Raw genomic sequence first — 17,077 nt, 5'->3', positions numbered from 1 at the left:
TTGGGTCCTGCGAGGTGCGCCTGCGCACTGCCGAAGCGCACGTGTTCGAGCCGGAAATGCCCGCTGGAGCTCGAGTTTCCTAGGGATGGAAACCGTCATGGAGTCGCAGAGCGCGGGAGCCGAGGATGACTTCACCCAAGTCACCGGCAAGGGTGGCCGGCGGGCGAAGAAACGGCAGGCTGAGCAGCTGTCCGCGGCGGGGGAGGGCGGTGACGCGGACAGCATGGGCACGGAGGGCGTACCGCCCGCGAAGAGGCCCGTCTTCCCGCCCCTCTCCGGAGACGGTTTCCTGGTAATGGCGGAGACCACGGGACAAGAGCAGGGCAGGGACCAGAGGCAGATTTAGCCGATGGCCTTTGGGTGATGTTGAGGCTGCGGGGGTTCTTATTTAGTGAACGTTGTAGAAAAGTGATTCTCGTGAACGAAGGTTAATTCGTTTAAGTAAACGAGGCTTTTCGTGGACCAGCTGTCATTTAACACCGCCGCCATCCCTCGAACGTCTCCTGAGTTGTGTGTTCTTTTATTGTAGGGTGGGAAAGGAGAAACAAGGAAAATTCCAGTCCCAGCCAACAGATACACGCCATTAAAAGAGAACTGGATGAAAATATTTACTCCTGTTGTAGAACATTTGAGCCTTCAGATACGCTTTAACTTGAAATCGAGGAATGTAGAAATCAGGGTAAGGAGAATGTCAACCCTTTCCAAATACACTAAAGTTTCTCCCACAGGGATGAAAAGGCCTGAATAGACTGCTTAATGGGACTTATTTTCAGATGGAGTTTGAACCTCTCGAATTCCTTCAAAATCTGATTATATTTATTAGTTGAATTCATAAATTAGGCCTGAGATCATACTAAATTATTGGTTCTGCCTGTGCGTATATTTTACAGTGTTCTATGTTGAAATGAGAAAAGCGGAGTAAAGAGGTTATAAACAGAAGTAACTAAGCAACAGAAGAACTTGTTGCACTATATATTTCAATGGTGTTTTTTTGAAAAAAAAAATATTATTTTGAGAAAAAATATAAATTGTGCATGGTATGTCCATTCATCCCAGGGTGTTTGTCCATTTATCCCAGGGTGTCAATCCAAGAGTTAGACAATTAAGATTAATTGACTTTGGGCTTCTTTTTCTGGGTGCCAGTTTCATATCAGAATCAATGGCCAAAGTTAATTATATCTTCCTTTTTGAAGAATCTTACACTATTACCATGACTGGTATAGACTCACCTCTGTTGATGTACTAGAATATTGGAATAAAAGCACTAATGTAAATAGTCGGTAAATTTTAACATATAAAACTTGACAGAATCCCTCTTTGCTCCCAGTGGCCACTTTGATTCAGGTTTTTGTGGTTTCATGCCAAAACTTACTGTTTCCTTAGAGGTTTCTCTTTATTGCTTTAAATCTCCTTTCACTACTCCATGCAGATTAATTTCTCAGACCACATTGCTTTTTTTATGACATCTGGTTTCTTCAGTGCCTCTGAAGGGTGAAAGTTCTTGACCGTACTTGGCCTGATTTCAAGTAGGAGTCTCAGTCCCGGGTTCATCTCACTATCTCTTTGAAGGCTTTTATATTCAAACCTATTGGTGGCTTTTCTCTCTTGAAGAAGACCCTCCCTTCCCTACTCTCTTTCTCTTTCTACCTCAATTCCAGTCATCTTTCAGGGTCCGGCTCAAGTTCTTTCCCCTTTATGATTTTTCCACTTTTCAGTCATTTCTTAAGTGCTTAAACTTTTATTTTGTTGGGCAGTCTTATCAGCATTTTGAGCGGTATTGCAGCATTACCAATTTGGATTCCACTAACATACGTTGATACTGCTGTATGCTGGACACACACATAGTGGTGCTTCGGCATGCACTACATCTTCTTGGTCTGTAGGACAATCCAATGAGGTGGTTGATGTATCCCTATCTTACAGATGTCAGGGAACTGAAGGCCAACATCAAGCTAATAAGTGAATTCCATGCTAGTAGGGACATTTCAGGACCTCGAACTCTGACCTTATTTTACAGATGAGAAAACTTAAGGCCTAGGGTATCTGTGAGAATTGCCCAAGGTCACAAATGGGATTGGAACTAGATCTAGTTTTAAATGTGCCTTTACACAGCTGTGTGTAGTTTTGTGGTTTCCTCAACTAGATTGTGAAACCGTGTGGGAGAATGGAAATAACAGTTTTGGAATCAGAAGTGTGTTGGAGTCTTATCCTTTTCATATTTTAGTACTTCAGTTTCCTCAGTCATAAAAGTGTCTGTAATCTCTTAACGTTCAGGGTTGACATGAAGGTAAGAGCTTTCGTGTGTAAAGCCCCTTTGTAGTGTATGTCACTTTCAGTGGCAGGCGTTTTATAAATGGTAGTTATTTCCACAATTGAGTAAGCTGAGAGCATGGTCTTAATCCATTCTTAGTACTAAAGTTATTGCCTTGGGAAGCACCAGCATATAAAGGACGATTGAAGTCGGCAAATTAGATCAGGCCTCCCAGGGAGACTGCAGTGAGGGAGAAGAAGAGAGGACCCGCTTGGGCATTGACGGGATGGACCAGGAGTGGAGGTCCTTCAGAGTGAGCGATTGGGCTGTGCCAGGGGAATCTTGTTTGCCCCAGAGAGAGCAGCTATGGAGTGAAGTCCTTCATTTGACAGTCAGGGTGGATCTGCCCAAATCTGGAACTGGGAACATTTTGTTTTGCAAATTAAACACAGTACTTACCACACCAAAAACTGAGTTATAGAGATTTTACTGGGGAAATGTGGTGAGTGAAGGAAATTATAATCTATCAGAAAGGTCAGTCCTAGTATTTTGTTAGAATATTCTTTTTTCATCCCCAACTTTAATTTGTGCTTTTTTTTTTTTTCAACAGACTTGTAAAGAAACCAAGGATGTCAGTGCCCTGACAAAAGCTGCTGATTTTGTGAAAGCCTTTATTCTTGGGTTTCAGGTGGAGGTGAGTGATGTCATGACATCTGAAATGGGGGCTTAAAATATAGTCTGAATGTTTTGATGAATTTGGGCATTCAAAAAATTTTTTTTAGTTTTTCAGTTCTACAGTTTGATTTTTAGCTTAACACTTTCTCAGGGTTCTAAACGGATGGGCCCCACAGTATTCCTTTTTATATTGTAGGATGCCCTTGCTCTCATTAGGTTGGATGATCTCTTTCTGGAGTCTTTTGAAATTACAGATGGTGAGTATATGTAGTCTTCTATGAAATACTGTACTTTGTTTTGCTGACTTTGTACGGTGTGTAACTCTCAGCTTACTAATAGCATCAGCTGAGCTGTATTCTTAACAAGTTTTTAAAAACTGTGTATTTCGGGTCTTTTAGTAGGGAAATTTAGTTAGCAATTAAGCTTTACATGCAAGCGGCTGGTGCATTGGCTTGCCTCCTGACCTTGTGCTTTTCTCATTTAGTTAAGCCCCTAAAGGGAGACCACCTGTCGAGGGCAATAGGAAGAATAGCTGGCAAAGGAGGAAAAACCAAATTTACCATAGAGAATGTGACACGGACACGAATAGTTTTGGCTGATGTGTGAGTATCTGATCTTGAGAAAGTTATTGTCATAATTTATATTTGGTATTTTGCTGGTTTCAGAAAGTCACAAAGATTGTATTTCATCCATAAATTGCCACAAAATGTTTGTCAGTATATGGCTTGCAGGAAAGTTACTTTGAAAACAGATTAGGTTAGTTGAGAAAATCTTAGAAATTGTAGCTTTTTTCTCAGTTAACAATAAAGTAAATGTTCAGAGTCACTATTAAAAGAAATTACATGACAGGTAAAGATTTAAATAGTATCTCTGGGGAATCTTAAATCAGTAGGGGAAAGCAAGGAGTAGGTGTTTAAATGCCATCGTGAGGCTTTCCTAAAAAATAAAAATACACAGACACACACACACACACGCATATATAAAGGCCTTTCATAAAAGGAAGGTGAGTACTGCACATTGGATGAAAATCTAGAGAACAATTATATGCAAACATAAATAAGATGATACGGGCTTAAAATAAGGGTACAGGAAGTCAAGCTGGGATTAGCCCTGTCTGAAGTTGAAGCTGCTCTGTTGCCAGGTCGGGATTACTGGCAGATGGCTCAGAGATTATATAATGCCACGAAGTTGGAAAATGGAACAGTTGACTGAGAAGAGGAGCTGTCTGCCTGCTACTAAACCCAGAGATAATTTTAAAATCATACTATCTTTGTTCTAAACTGAGGGACTCACTTAGAATCTAAATTTTAGGCTCTATTTTATACTTTAAGGATAACCTTAATAACCTGTTAGTCGGCCTCTTGAAGACATGTGTATTATAATTTTGATCTTTTATGGATTGAGCCTGGAGTTGGGAATATGGATTCATGGGAAGAGCCTTTTTGAACTGGAAATTTCAAAAATTTTGGAATGTATGCCACATTTTAAAATATCAAATATAGCCTTAAAAACTTTTGATAACTTAGAAATCTAAAAATGATTTGCTAATCAAATTAAGGGTAGCTTGTATTGATAAGTATATGTATTTATAATTGATAAGTATATATTTAAGTGTTTAAAATTTACTAGGTGAACTAATTTTGTTTAAAACAACTTTATTGCAGTATGCTCTAGATACAATAAAACTGACTTGTTTTAAGTATCCAGCTGAGTGAGCTATGGGCAGTGCTCTGTCGTCCTGTCATACCCCCCCTCTCACCCAGTTCCATCACCTCAGAGCTCCTTGGGCCTGCAGTCACTGATCTACTTTTTACCACTATGGTTTTGCATTTTCTAGGAACTGATATAAATGGAAATACACAGTATGTAGTCTTTAGTGTTTGGTTTCTCTTAATTAGCGTGTTTGAGTTTCTCCATTTTGTTGGTTGTATCAGTAGTTCCTTTTTATGGATGAATACTAGGTCATTATATTCCATTTTATTTATCCATTCACATTTGATGGACATTTGGGTTAGCTGCAGTTTGGGCTATTACGAATAATACTGCTTTTGAATTACTTTTTGTATCTTTTATATTTTTCTTAAAACTGAATTACATGGTACTCAAAATTAAAGAAATGTACTGTCTTGGTAGTTTTGCTATAAATATGCTAATTGGAAATTCATATATTCAATTTATATTAATTATGATAGAGCGATAAGATGGACTATGATGCACCTGTGTTAGTTTTGATGCGTTGCTAATCTGGCAAAACACAGTATAATGTGAGCAAGATAAACTAAAAACTATTTGTTACAGAGACAGTCAGTGTAAGAGACGGGAAATAACATGGCCTGCACTCCTGAGACCCACATTCCCTTCTAGCTACTGCCTTCCCCTTTGCTTTGCTTGTTGCAGTAGCAGAACTATACCTGCTCTGTGTATTCTTGCTGTCTATTTCCTCATCTTTCATGCTCAATTTTAAATTTTGTAGCAAAGTTAGACATCTGAATTTTAAAAAGCCAAAAATTTCTACTGTCTTCCTCTATTTCCCTGTCCTCAGAAGAACCAATTCCAGCTCCTTTAACTAATTTTTAAAAATTACTTAGCTCCGTATTTCCAAGTATCTTATTTAAAATCAGCTTCCTGATTTTTTTTTAGTTTCACTGTTGTCATCTCCCAGAAAGCTGAAAATTGAGCTCTCTTTCACCCCTCTTCCTATCTTCACTCCATACACTCAGTCTTTCTAGCAATCTAATTTACTTACTACTATTTCTCCTCCCTGTACATGTGTTTTTCTTAGACCAGTATTCACTGTTGCCTCAGTATATATTCAGGGCTCAGTACATTAACAGCTAAGCCAGTTGATGCACTGTGGTTACTTTCTCTGTCCTTTGCAACTTTATTTTCACTTGAAGAAATAATTCTTAAGTGTCTGTGCTTTCCTAATTTTCAGTATCCTAATTCAGTAACAAGCATTTTGTTGTCCACGTCTCCTCTTGGTGTACTGAGATGCATCCAACACTATGGAACGCCCCAAGGCCTCCTGTTCCAGAAGTGCTGCTGCCTTCCCTGTCCGGTGCGCAGCTGTCATCCGGGTCTGTCCTCCCTGTTGGCCCTTTCTTGTCTGAATTCCTTGGTTCTCCATTCTTTTTCCTGAGTACTCCTTGGTTTTTTGTTTGGTTTGTCTTTTTGGATTCAGTATTTGTATATATTGTGAAATGATCCCCACAGTAAGTCTAGATAACATCTGTCACTACACACTGTTACAGATGTGTTTTTCTTGTGATGAGCATTTTTAAGATCCCTCTTAACTTTCTAATGTGCAATACAGTATTGTAAACTAGTCAGTCACCATGCTGTATATTACATCCTCGCAGTGCATTTATTTTACAACTGGACAACTGGAAGTTTGTGCCTTTTGACCCTCTTCATGCATTTCACCCACCTCCCTGAGTACTCCTTGACTTAGAGGTGTATGTTGTCCAGGAGCTAGCTTAGCATAGAAAGTACGTGTTTTGAGATCACCTGGTTCTGAAGATGTCTTCTTTGCTGGTTGGGTATACAATTCTGTTACAAGTTGTTTGCATTCAAAATTTGGAAGGCACCACTATGTTGCCTGCTAGTGTTGCTTTTGAGAAGTCAAAGCCATTTTGATTTCCTGATTCTTCTGGTTCCTGTCTGCAGTTGGACTATCTTCTTTGTCTCCTGTGTTCTGAAATTGCATAGTGGTGTGTGTTGGTGTGGATGTATTTCTCTTCATCTCATTGGGCCTGTTCAAAGAAGGTAGGCATTTTCTGCAGTTTAGAAGTGTTGAATTACTTCTCTGATTCTCCTTTTTCCCCATCCTATCTGGAACTCCTTTCTGTAACTGTATCTTCTAATCCTTCTATTTCGTTTTCTTAACATCCTGTATTTGATTAATAGGTGCATGAATTAGCTTTTCTAATTGGTTTAGTGGTTGTATTTTTGCAGCCTTCTTCTCTCCTGCCGTTTCTGTAATGCTCTCTTCATCCTGCTGGTTATAGCTTCTATTCTTTGGTATTAGACACTTTCCTCAGATTCTGTTGAATCTCAGTGCTTGTGCCATACATAAGAGCAGGGACGTCAAGAGCAGAAGAGAAACCTCAACCTCAGGGCTGCATGGGTGGGGGTGGCTGGTTGACTGTAGGCTTCACTTAGGGTGACTGCCAGGCTATTTCTTTAGCGAACCCTGAAGTCAGTATGTTTAGTCTTTCTCTTTGAGTAGCTTAGGTTCCCCAGAGGAATATTCTCCAGTCTCTTTGCAGCATGACTTTTGGTAACAGAAGACAGCAGGAGGCCCCATCTTTCAGTGTATGTCTACGTTGCCTGCCTTTAACATGGTACTCCTACTTCAGCTGTGCCTGGCCCTGGCCCAGTGTCCTTTGCCTTCTAATTTGCTTTCCTAATTTTCAGTATCCTAATTCAGTAACAAGCAATTTGTTGTCCATGGCTCCTCTTGGTGTACTGAGATGCATCCAACATCTGAGCAATTTCCCCTGCCCATAATTTTGCCACAGTTATAGAGGGGTGGTTGCATGGTTGGGCAGAGTGAAGAAAATCTGGGCTCATCTCGAACAGACTTTAACTGATTTCTCTTGTTTTTAGCATCACTTTCACCCATTTCAGAAACGCCTGGGCCTGTGGGTAGAAAGCCCTCTGCTTGATGTTCCCACTGCTAATTTTGGTGTCAGTTTACCGACACTTTGGAAGATGGGCTTAAAAAGCAAAATGCTATATTGTCAGTCTTTTAAGACTTGAGTCACTCAGCCAGCAATTCCCATCAAAAGGGTCTGGATGATTGTCACTGAAGTCTGAAGAAAAGTAGGTAATCTTTAGAAAGCTTTGCAGTTGAAATCCTAGTATGTTTTAAGTAAGTACAGTATTACTTGCATTTCTGGGTGTTTAATAATCCCAGCTCTGCCTGTGGACAGGTTTTCTTATTTCTTGTAACACTTTTTCCTCATCTGTAAAATGGGAATAACATTGAAGTGCATGAGAGGATTAAATGAGAATATACATATAAAGCCCTACCACACAGAGAGCACCCACTGGGTGGTAGCCATCATTAAGCAAGACTCTTAAAGAACTTCCTGGTTTTGTTAATTTTTGTCTTTTCTGATAATTTTTTATTGGGATGTAATTCACATGCCATAAAATTCCCCCTTTTAAAGTGGTTTTTAGTATATTACAGAATTGTGCAACCATCACCACCACCTTTATTTAGGGCTCTATATCTGTCATGATTTTCCAGGATTATAGGACTTTAAGTTAAAGAAATGATTTTTGGTGCTAACATGTTTCACTTTCTATCTTGCAGGAAAGTTCACATCCTTGGCTCTTTCCAAAACATTAAGATGGCAAGAACTGCCATTTGCAACCTCATCCTAGGTAATAGTTGATTCCTTTGGTGTTTTTTCTGGAAAGAAAAGAATAGGGAAGAACCCAAACCACATTTGCAGATCAGTTTAGGATAAGGATAATTAATATTAAGACAGCAAGAAGAAATTCTTGGGGGTTGGCAAATGTGGGCCCAGAGAAAAAAGTAGAAATATTTTTGCTTGTGCTCCATCCGTCTGCTACAGCAGAGAGAGGGTTTTTTGGGTTATATTATTTAAATCTTTGCTGCTTTCCCCTGATGAGAGGTACACAAAAAATCCATTCCAGAATAGAAGGCAACATTGTTTCAGGTTCAACAAAAAGGAGCTGCTGCTCAACATCAATTTAATTGATCCACTTAGTCCCATGTTCAAACATGGCATCAAAGTCAGTAACTTCTGGTTACTGGATGGTAGCGTTCTGCTCAGAAAACATTTTAGGTTCTTCTATGGTGACCAGGTCTGACACTCCAGTTTCTTTTCAAAGTATTTTGACAACTTGGTGCATTTGGCTTAGGATTTAAATATTTTTGGAGAATATTTGGGTGTGGTTCCCTTTCTGCTTCTTTGTTGATTTAAGGTAGGTCTAATGGAAAATGCCCCTGTTCTTCCTAAGAGCTGTAGGTCATTTCCCATGTAGCTTGTATTATATGTGTGAGTATATTTGTATAGGTAAGTTTTTTTCATTTTCCTCTGCAGGAAATCCCCCATCAAAGGTTTATGGCAATATTCGAGCCGTGGCTAGCAGAGCAACAGATCGATTCTGATTTTAAATCAGAGACTATTTATCTTGTCTTGGACTGTAGAGAAAAAGACCTTACCCTTTGCCAAGTGGTCAGAAGAAACCATGTGGAAGAATTTTTCAGCCACTTTAAGTATTGGTCCCTTCTTCCATTCTCAACCAGAAGCATAAACACAAGGAAAGGTTTGACAGTATTCACAACTCAACAGCTTTGAGGATATTTAAATATCAAAATTCAGTACCGTTATTTTGCTTACATATTAATTACAATTTTTTTTCCATTTTAAATTATGTAGATTTTCAGTTTATAGATTTTTAGCTTTTTATAAGTTTATAAACATTTCTTCTCTATGAGTTGTAATTAAAAGACTCAGAGAGCCTCTCTATGACTCTTAATACTGAGTGGTGGGTGACTATTGTAGAATTAGCTCATAAGCAACAGTTTGGGATATACTGTGTGAATCACGAAAGGCTAATCTTTGTACCTGTTTTGTAGTTTGGAAAATAAAAAGACTACACAAGGTTAATGTGACAAGAGTTTTATTATTTCAAATAAGTATTTAATGAAAGTAGTCAGACTGTACCAATGTTGGATATATTTCTTCTAAGTAGTAATGGTGAAATATATTTTTACACCTAAGAAAACTGGTTTTGCCAGTTTGATAGATTAACTGGTGTCTGCCTGTTTAAATGATTCATTTTATGTATTCTTTTAAATGAACTCATGTCATTAAACCTGTTGGTTGTAATACTGCATTCTCTTATACATCTCTAAAACCTTTGACCAGAACTTTTTGACTTGAATGATGGGAGCATTAGGAAGTTTAAGAACCAGATAAAGTATTCTTATTAAGCTTCGGTTTCCTTTGTATCAGAGACACGTGCACTGTCCCAGACTAGTCAGTACATTGCATGGGATTGGCTATGCGTACATACTACAGTGGGAATTCAGTGGGAAGTTGCTGGGAATGTCCTAGCAGTAACTTTAATCATTTGGCAACTTGGAGAGAATGATGATGGTATTATGTCTGGGTACATGTTTCATTTTGAAGAAGAGTTGGTAGGGATTTACAATGTGTAGTTGGCACAGGCTTCAGGAAGTACTTGCCCACCCCCTTGCTTTGCCTAAAGTTATATTCAAAACTGACTGCTTAGTGAACTTTTCTGGGGAATGGGCCCACATTTAAAGCAGGTTTTCACACACTGGGACTGGAGCAAACCATTGCTAGGTAACCACAAATGTTTTGGGTTAGTAAGGAAAGAGCATACTTTTGATTGGGAAAACATAGGTTTTCTATGTTAAATGCAGTAATGTTTAGGTATTATTTGAATTGACTTCCTGCTCACAATTTCTTATGTAGTTAGAACTACCAGTAATATAACATAACAAATATATTTCTCTGGCAGTGGTTAAAATTTAGAATGCTGAACCATTCATTGATTTAGCAACTTGGAAGTTTTGGGCCTTTCCCTGATCAAGCACCTCTCCCCCTTGGGGAGTAATAGTACTACTTGAGGCTTGAAAGGGAAACAAAATGTTAAGAGGAAACCCAACTTAACTCTTGGGGGTGAAGGAGGAACAGAGGTAAAAAAAATCTGACATACCACAGTGGTAGCTGATCTCAACAAACTGGTTCAAATCCCCTCCTGAAAGCCCTGTTCTCTAAGGCCTGAACTCCATCTAATATCTCAAACCTTAGTCATGCCTACCTATGTTTCTATGTTATTTGTCTTACCTAAGTTATAGTGTCTGCCTCTGATTTTCGGATATTCGGTACTGAGTACAATTTCTGACACATAACAGCTTATGTTTCAACACATTGGCTGTGGGATGGGCCTGGGAGGGTTTTTTTTTTCTTAGACTTTTTATTTTTTATTAAGGTATTGATACACACTCTTACGAAGGTTTCACATGAAAAAAGTGTGGTTACTACATTCATCCATGTTTTCGTATCCCCACCATACCCCATTACAGTCACTGCCCATCAGTGTAGTAAGATGCCAGAGTCACTATTTGCCTTCTGTGCTACACTGTCTTCCCCATGACCACCCCCACACCATGTGTGCCAATCATAATACCCCTCAATACCTTCTCCCTCCCTCCCCCACCCCTCTCCTTTGGTAACCACTAGTCCCTTCTTGGGAGTCTGTAAGTCTGTTGCTGTTTTGTTCCTTCAGTTTTGCTTTGTTGTTACACTCCATAAATAAGGGAAATCATTTGGTACTTTTATTTCTTCACCTGGCTTATTTCACTGAGCATAATATCCTCCAACTCCATCCATCTTGTTGCAAATGGTAGGATGTTTCTTATGGCTGAATAATATTCCATTGTGTGTATGTACCACATCTTTATCCATTCATCTACTGATGGACACTTAGGTTGCTTCCATATCTTAGTTATTGTAAATAGTGCTGCAGTAAACATAGGGGTGCATATGTCTTTTTGAATCTGAGAAATTATATTCTTTGAGTAAATTCCTAGGAGTGGAATTCCTGGGTCCAATGGTATTACTATTTTTAGTTTTTTGAGGAACCTCCATACTGCTTTCCACAATTGTTGAACTAGCTTACATTCCCACCAGCACTGTAGAAGGGTTCCCCTTTCTCCACATCCTTGCATTTGTTGTTTAAGTCTTTTTGATACTGGCCATCCTAAGTGGTGTGAGGTGTTCTCTCATTGTGGTTTTAATTTGCATTTCCCTGATAATTAGTGATGTGGAGCATCTTTTCATGTGCCTGTTGGCCATCTGAATTTCTTCTTTGGAGAATTGACTGTTCATATCCTCCACCCATTTAATTGGGTTATTTGCTTTTTGGATGTTGAGGTGGGTGAGCTCTTTATATATTTTGGGTTTCAACCCCTTATCAGATATGTCATTTACAAACCTATTCTCCCATACTGTTGGATGCCTTTTTGTTCTGTTGATGGTGTCCTTTGCTATACAGAAGCTTTTTAGTTTAATGTAGTCCCATGTGTTCATTTTTGCTTTTGTTTCCCCTGCTCGAGGAGCTGCATTCAGAAAAAAGTTGTTCATGTTTATATTCAGGAGAGTTTTGCCTATGTTATCTTCTAAGAGTTTTATGGTTTCATGACTTACATTCAGGTCTTTGATCCATTTTGAGTTTACTTTTGTATATGGGAATAGACAATCCAGTTTCATTCTCTTACATGTAGCTGTCCAGTTTTGCCAACACCAGTTGTTGAAGAGGCTGTCATTTCCCCATTGTATGTCCATGGCTCCTTTATTGTATATTAACTGACCATATATGCTTGGGTTTATATCTGGGCTTAGTCTGTTCCACTGGTCTGTAGCTCTATTCTTGTGCCAGTACCAAATTGTCTTATTGTGTCTTTGTAGTAGAGCTTTAAGTTGGGCAGCATAATCCCCCCAGCTTCATTCTTCCTTCTCAGGATTGCTTTGGCTATTCGGGGTCTTTTGTGGTTCCATATGAATTTTAGAACTATTTGTTCTAGTTCGTTGAAGAATGCTGTTGGTATTTTGATAGGGATTGCATTGAATGTGTAGATTTCAAATAGGCAGGATGGCTATTTTGACAGTATTAATTCTTCCTATCCATGAGCATGGATGTGTTTCCATTGATTAGTATCTATCTTCTTTAATTTCTCTCATGAGTGTCCTGTAGTTTCCAGTGTATTGGTCCTTCACTTATTTTCTTAGATATACTCAGTGACTGGTAAAGGAGACTTTAGTGTTTCTTCTTAATGCACCAGTAATGCACTAGCATTCCATTTTCTCCACATCTCCACCATGTCCTTTTCCCCTTTGGTAATAGCAATGCTGATGGGTATAAAGTGGTAGCTCATGGTTTAGATCTGCATTTCCATAATGACTGATGATGTTGAGCATCTTTTCATGTGCTGTTGGCCATTTGTCTATCTTTGAGAAATGTACAAAAGTCCTTTTTGCCCATTTTTTAATCAGGTTTTTTTATGTTGTAGTTCTTCATATAATCTGGGTACCAATTTCTTATCAAATATGATTTACAAATAATCTCCCATTCTGAGGGTTGCTGTTTCAATCTATAAGACAATTGAAGACGATCATTGAACAGGGATGGAAATCACTGCCCTTGGGGAGCTTTCATTAACTTTATTTCAATAACCAGGAAAGACAAATACATAAAATATGTAAGTAAATTATGCCAGAAGAGGTTAAGTGCTAGGAAAAAAACAGTAAAGGAGACCCAGGTGTATTACTACGTTTAAATGTGGCCAGACAAGTTCCTGATGAGCCAGGGCATAACTGAACAAAGACTAGGAGCACAGCTGTGGACATGTGGCTGGGGAAGAGACAGTACAGTTGGCCACAGTAGAAGCCAGCCCAAGGTTCCAGGAGGCCAAGACAGCTGGAAGTAGAAGGATGAGTAGTTAAAAAAAAAGGCGATGGGGCTTTGTAGGTCATTTTAATTATCTGTGTATTTACCCAGCAATAAAACATATTTTTATTTACGGTTTACAGGTCAAATATCCAATGTCAATTTATCAGAGTTTTTTAAAAATCCAAAAGAATGAAAAAAAAGACTACCTAATGGCTATGGAAATCCAACAAAGATTACTGTGAATATACTCAAGCAAGTTTCAAATAGTTTATTTTCTTATTCATACAGTATGAAGTTTTCTAAAGATCCCACAAGATGTTTCATGCAGAAGAAAAACTAAACATTCAACATAAACGACCCCTCCCCCACCCACTCTAAAAAAAAGAAAAACCTTTACTCCCCAGTAAGGAAATGATGTTTGCACTATTTTTCTGTAACGCCAGCCAAGATATGCACAAGCAAGAGAAATAGAAAGCATTTGCTAAAATATTTGTAACAAATACTTATGTACAAAAAATTCACAAAAGACTAGTTTCCCCTTGAAGCAGAGCACATGGCAGTTGACACTGGAACAGATCAAACCACTGGCTGGGATTATAAACCACGTACTGATCCAGAGGAAGAAAGTTACATGTAGTGGAGATTTTCAGTTTGAACATTAACATTTCCAAAGTTTGGCAACATTATCTTTTTAAATTATGCAAATTATGTAAACAAGAGGTACATTTTAAATTGATCTACATGCAAAACTCCATGTCATGCAAGGACACCAAGCACCGGGATTTTTCTCTCACAGACAGAGCCCCTGATGTGCAGCACTCAGCTGAAGGAACAGCCATGGCAGGCAGGTGTGCCCAATTTAAGATTCATTCACCTTGATTCAACCTGCTCTTCTCTATGATTATAAAACCAGTTTTTACAGAAAAACCATATAGGGAAAGACTACTGTCCTAGAAAGCTAACCAAAATGTTTTCTTCCAGCCAACAGTACCTTGCAGAAAAGGGAAGGGATAATATCAAATGACGGAACGTGATACACTACTTTTAAATCACACAAATATTGTTATCATCCATTACAAATATGGGCAAATCAAGAAGAAAACCATCATGCACTCTCTATGCCTTGTGATTAAGTTCAGATAAAATTTTGCTCTTCTGTGGCATAAAGATTAACATTTATCCCATTTAAATCACATATGTGGGTTTTCAGATACATGCACATTAAGTATCACCAGGTTTTTTAGATTAGCTGCGAGTCTTGAAACAAAGGAAATTTATGCTTCAAACATTAAGTTTTATGACAAATTTATTTACCCATGTAATGAATCAAACATTCTAAGCAGTTAATGATTATTTCAGGTGCTCTTCAGTACTCTAAGATAAACCATGTCTGCCTTGATTGCTTCTGGCCTTTATGTGTAAAACCACAACTGGTAATTTACATCTACTCGTTAATAAACGCAATGACTCTAACTCTGAAGTAACAGAATGAGGCAGCCACGGGCTTCGTGCAGTTACTGTGTGAACAAGAACAAGCTCTCAGCAGTAGCACTGCACTGTACTTTCTCCTCAGGCAGAGATGTAGTCAAAGCTGCTCAACATTGAGACTAGTCCCTGGAAATATATTCACAGGTATAAATAAAGTTACAAACTTCTTTGTTACAAAAATGTAATTAAGGGAAAATAATAGGAGGTTAACAAATGCTTTGTCAATCTCTCAAAGGAGAAAGCACAGGAAAAGGAAAACAGCTGGCCTAACACCCTGCTCACATTGTACAATCTTCTCTATTTATAAAACTGTGTGAAATAAAAGTAAGGATGTCTGATGTTCTGCTTGGCACTTTTGTACTCTATCATTTTGTTTTGGAATCAAGTATATTAAATTAAAGCCAACCTACTACACACATAGAAAGCTACATATATCTATATATAAATATTTACATATGTATATATAGATACTTTCTTATTATAAAAGATGAAGAAAAATAAATTAAAAAGCCAACCCCTTCCCTTTCTTCACCATTGATATGCTCTTGTCATGTTGCTGTCCTTCAGACTTTAAAGTGCTACACTGAGTTATTGAGAGAATAAAGAGTTCAATAACACTTAGTTGGCTTCATGAGGCTCATGTTGGAAAATGTGGCTTCACAGAGAAAAATACTTCCATTTAAATACACAGAGAGCATTGCTGGACGTCTTGAGCAGATCTTCAGAGATGGAGAAGAAAGCAAAAGTGTTGGGTGGTACTCTTTGAAAAAGAGTCACACATCTACCACCATCTTTTTGTGGATATCTAGGCCACCTACAACCTGCAAGAGATAGGAAGAAATCAAGCTTAATCATGCAGAAGAAACTCCTTTTTACAGGTCTAAGCTCCTTATCAAAAGTATAATTTTAAAAACATAGTACTTTAACCATTTTCAGAAGCTGAGTTTTTGTTTTTAAACTTGTGTTGCCTCTAGGGAGAATTTTCATGGCTTCTCTCAGGACAGTAAGCATTTTTCTTGTGTTCTAGGAAAAGGGTTGGCAAATTTATTCTGTAACAGGCCAGAGTGTAGATACCTTATAGGCTTTGTAGGCCGCACATAATTTCTCTTGCATTTTCTTCCATTTTATTAAAAAAAAAGATTAATCCACATGCTGTTGTGTATAGTTTAGTTGCACTACATTTTAAAATTTAAACTTATTTTTGAAATTTAATTTTAAAAATATAGCTTAAACAGCCAATTATTTCTATGACTTCTACTATACAGAAAAAAGCAGTTTTTAAACTGCTGCCCAGTATGAAACCCTGCCCTCATTTTCTATTTCCTTTTACCTAGAGGCATTTAGAATGGTCAGCTGGTTTTCAGTATGGACTTCCAAATAACATTCCTACACTGCCTTTTCTTGCATTTAAAGTTGTAGGCATTCTCCACTGACTTAGCTCTTTCACACACATCCCCCTGCTTATCTCCTACCCCATCTACTTCCTACTCCTACCACCCTCCCAAATAACTTCATTCTGATTAGACAGAAATTTAACATTCTAATTATGACTACATAAACTACTTACAGAACAGAATCACATACTATGATTACTTTTTCTTTTCTGCATATTTGTTTTGCTACAGTTAATAATTATCTCTTTTCCTTTGCTGGGTGTTCTATGTATTTGCCATTAATTCAACCCCAAACTTTTGTTCTAAATACCTGCAAGTATATTACATAATTGTATCAGTTTTATTGTCTTCAAATCACCCCAAGCTTCTTAACCTGCTCCAACCTTGACAGGTCATCTCTGGATCTTCCTTCACCAGACTCCCAGGGATCTCTTCTCTCATGGTGGACCCTCTGTTTTTTAGATCCTACATTATCTTCTTTTGATTCACAATCTTATTACAGTGGGAGCACATCCTCTAGTAGTTTCCAAAAAAGGCAGGCCTTGCATACTTGAAAATGTCTCCACTCCTCCATCAAGTTTGAGTTTGTAGAAAATTCCAAGTTTGGAAATAACTCTCACAACTGGAAAGACAATGCTCCATTGTCTTCTAGTTTTCAACTTTGCTACTGAGAAATTTGGTGCCATGATTCTTGAGTCTTTGTATGCCGCCCTTCCCCCACTCCTCTAACCCAGCTCTTTGGAAGTTTGTAGAAACATCTCTTTGTTCCTAGTGTTTTGAAATTTCATGGCAATGTGCCTAGGTTTAG

At 38.3% G+C, this 17,077-nt stretch overlaps 2 protein-coding genes across 2 annotated transcripts in view; one reads left to right on the top strand and one right to left on the bottom strand.

The window, feature by feature from the left end:
* Positions 1-14: 14 nt before the first annotated feature.
* On the top strand, positions 15-9,569 carry PNO1 (partner of NOB1 homolog). The gene is made up of 7 exons (XM_036908223.2): positions 15-292; positions 530-679; positions 2,862-2,945; positions 3,123-3,183; positions 3,411-3,528; positions 8,247-8,317; positions 9,004-9,569. Exons 1-7 carry the CDS (start codon positions 86-88, stop codon positions 9,069-9,071), a joined length of 759 nt encoding a protein of 252 aa, XP_036764118.1. The 5' UTR covers positions 15-85; the 3' UTR covers positions 9,072-9,569.
* A 4,071-nt stretch (positions 9,570-13,640) lies between these two features.
* Positions 13,641-17,077, bottom strand: part of PPP3R1 (protein phosphatase 3 regulatory subunit B, alpha) — an 80,969-nt gene continuing 77,532 nt past the window's right edge. The window contains exon 6 of the mRNA XM_036908224.2: positions 13,641-15,696. Within this exon, the coding sequence (XP_036764119.1) occupies positions 15,649-15,696 (48 nt within the window). The 3' untranslated portion in view covers positions 13,641-15,648. The remainder of the gene's footprint in view (positions 15,697-17,077) is intronic.

Source organism: Manis pentadactyla, chromosome 2 (assembly GCF_030020395.1).
Source record: "Manis pentadactyla isolate mManPen7 chromosome 2, mManPen7.hap1, whole genome shotgun sequence".
Taxonomy (NCBI): domain Eukaryota; kingdom Metazoa; phylum Chordata; class Mammalia; order Pholidota; family Manidae; genus Manis; species Manis pentadactyla.
The sequence above is the reverse complement of the archived record's forward strand: the minus strand, read 5'-3'. Positions and strand labels throughout refer to the sequence as shown.

Coding starts and splice junctions, on each gene's coding strand:
- PNO1 (XM_036908223.2), top strand. CDS start 86: ATGGAAACCGTCATGGAGTCGCAGAGCGCGGGAGCCGAGGATGACTTC. Junction 3,184..3,410: donor GTCTTTTGAAATTACAGATG/GTGAGTATATGT, acceptor TTTCTCATTTAG/TTAAGCCCCTAAAGGGAGAC. Junction 8,318..9,003: donor CATTTGCAACCTCATCCTAG/GTAATAGTTGAT, acceptor TTTCCTCTGCAG/GAAATCCCCCATCAAAGGTT.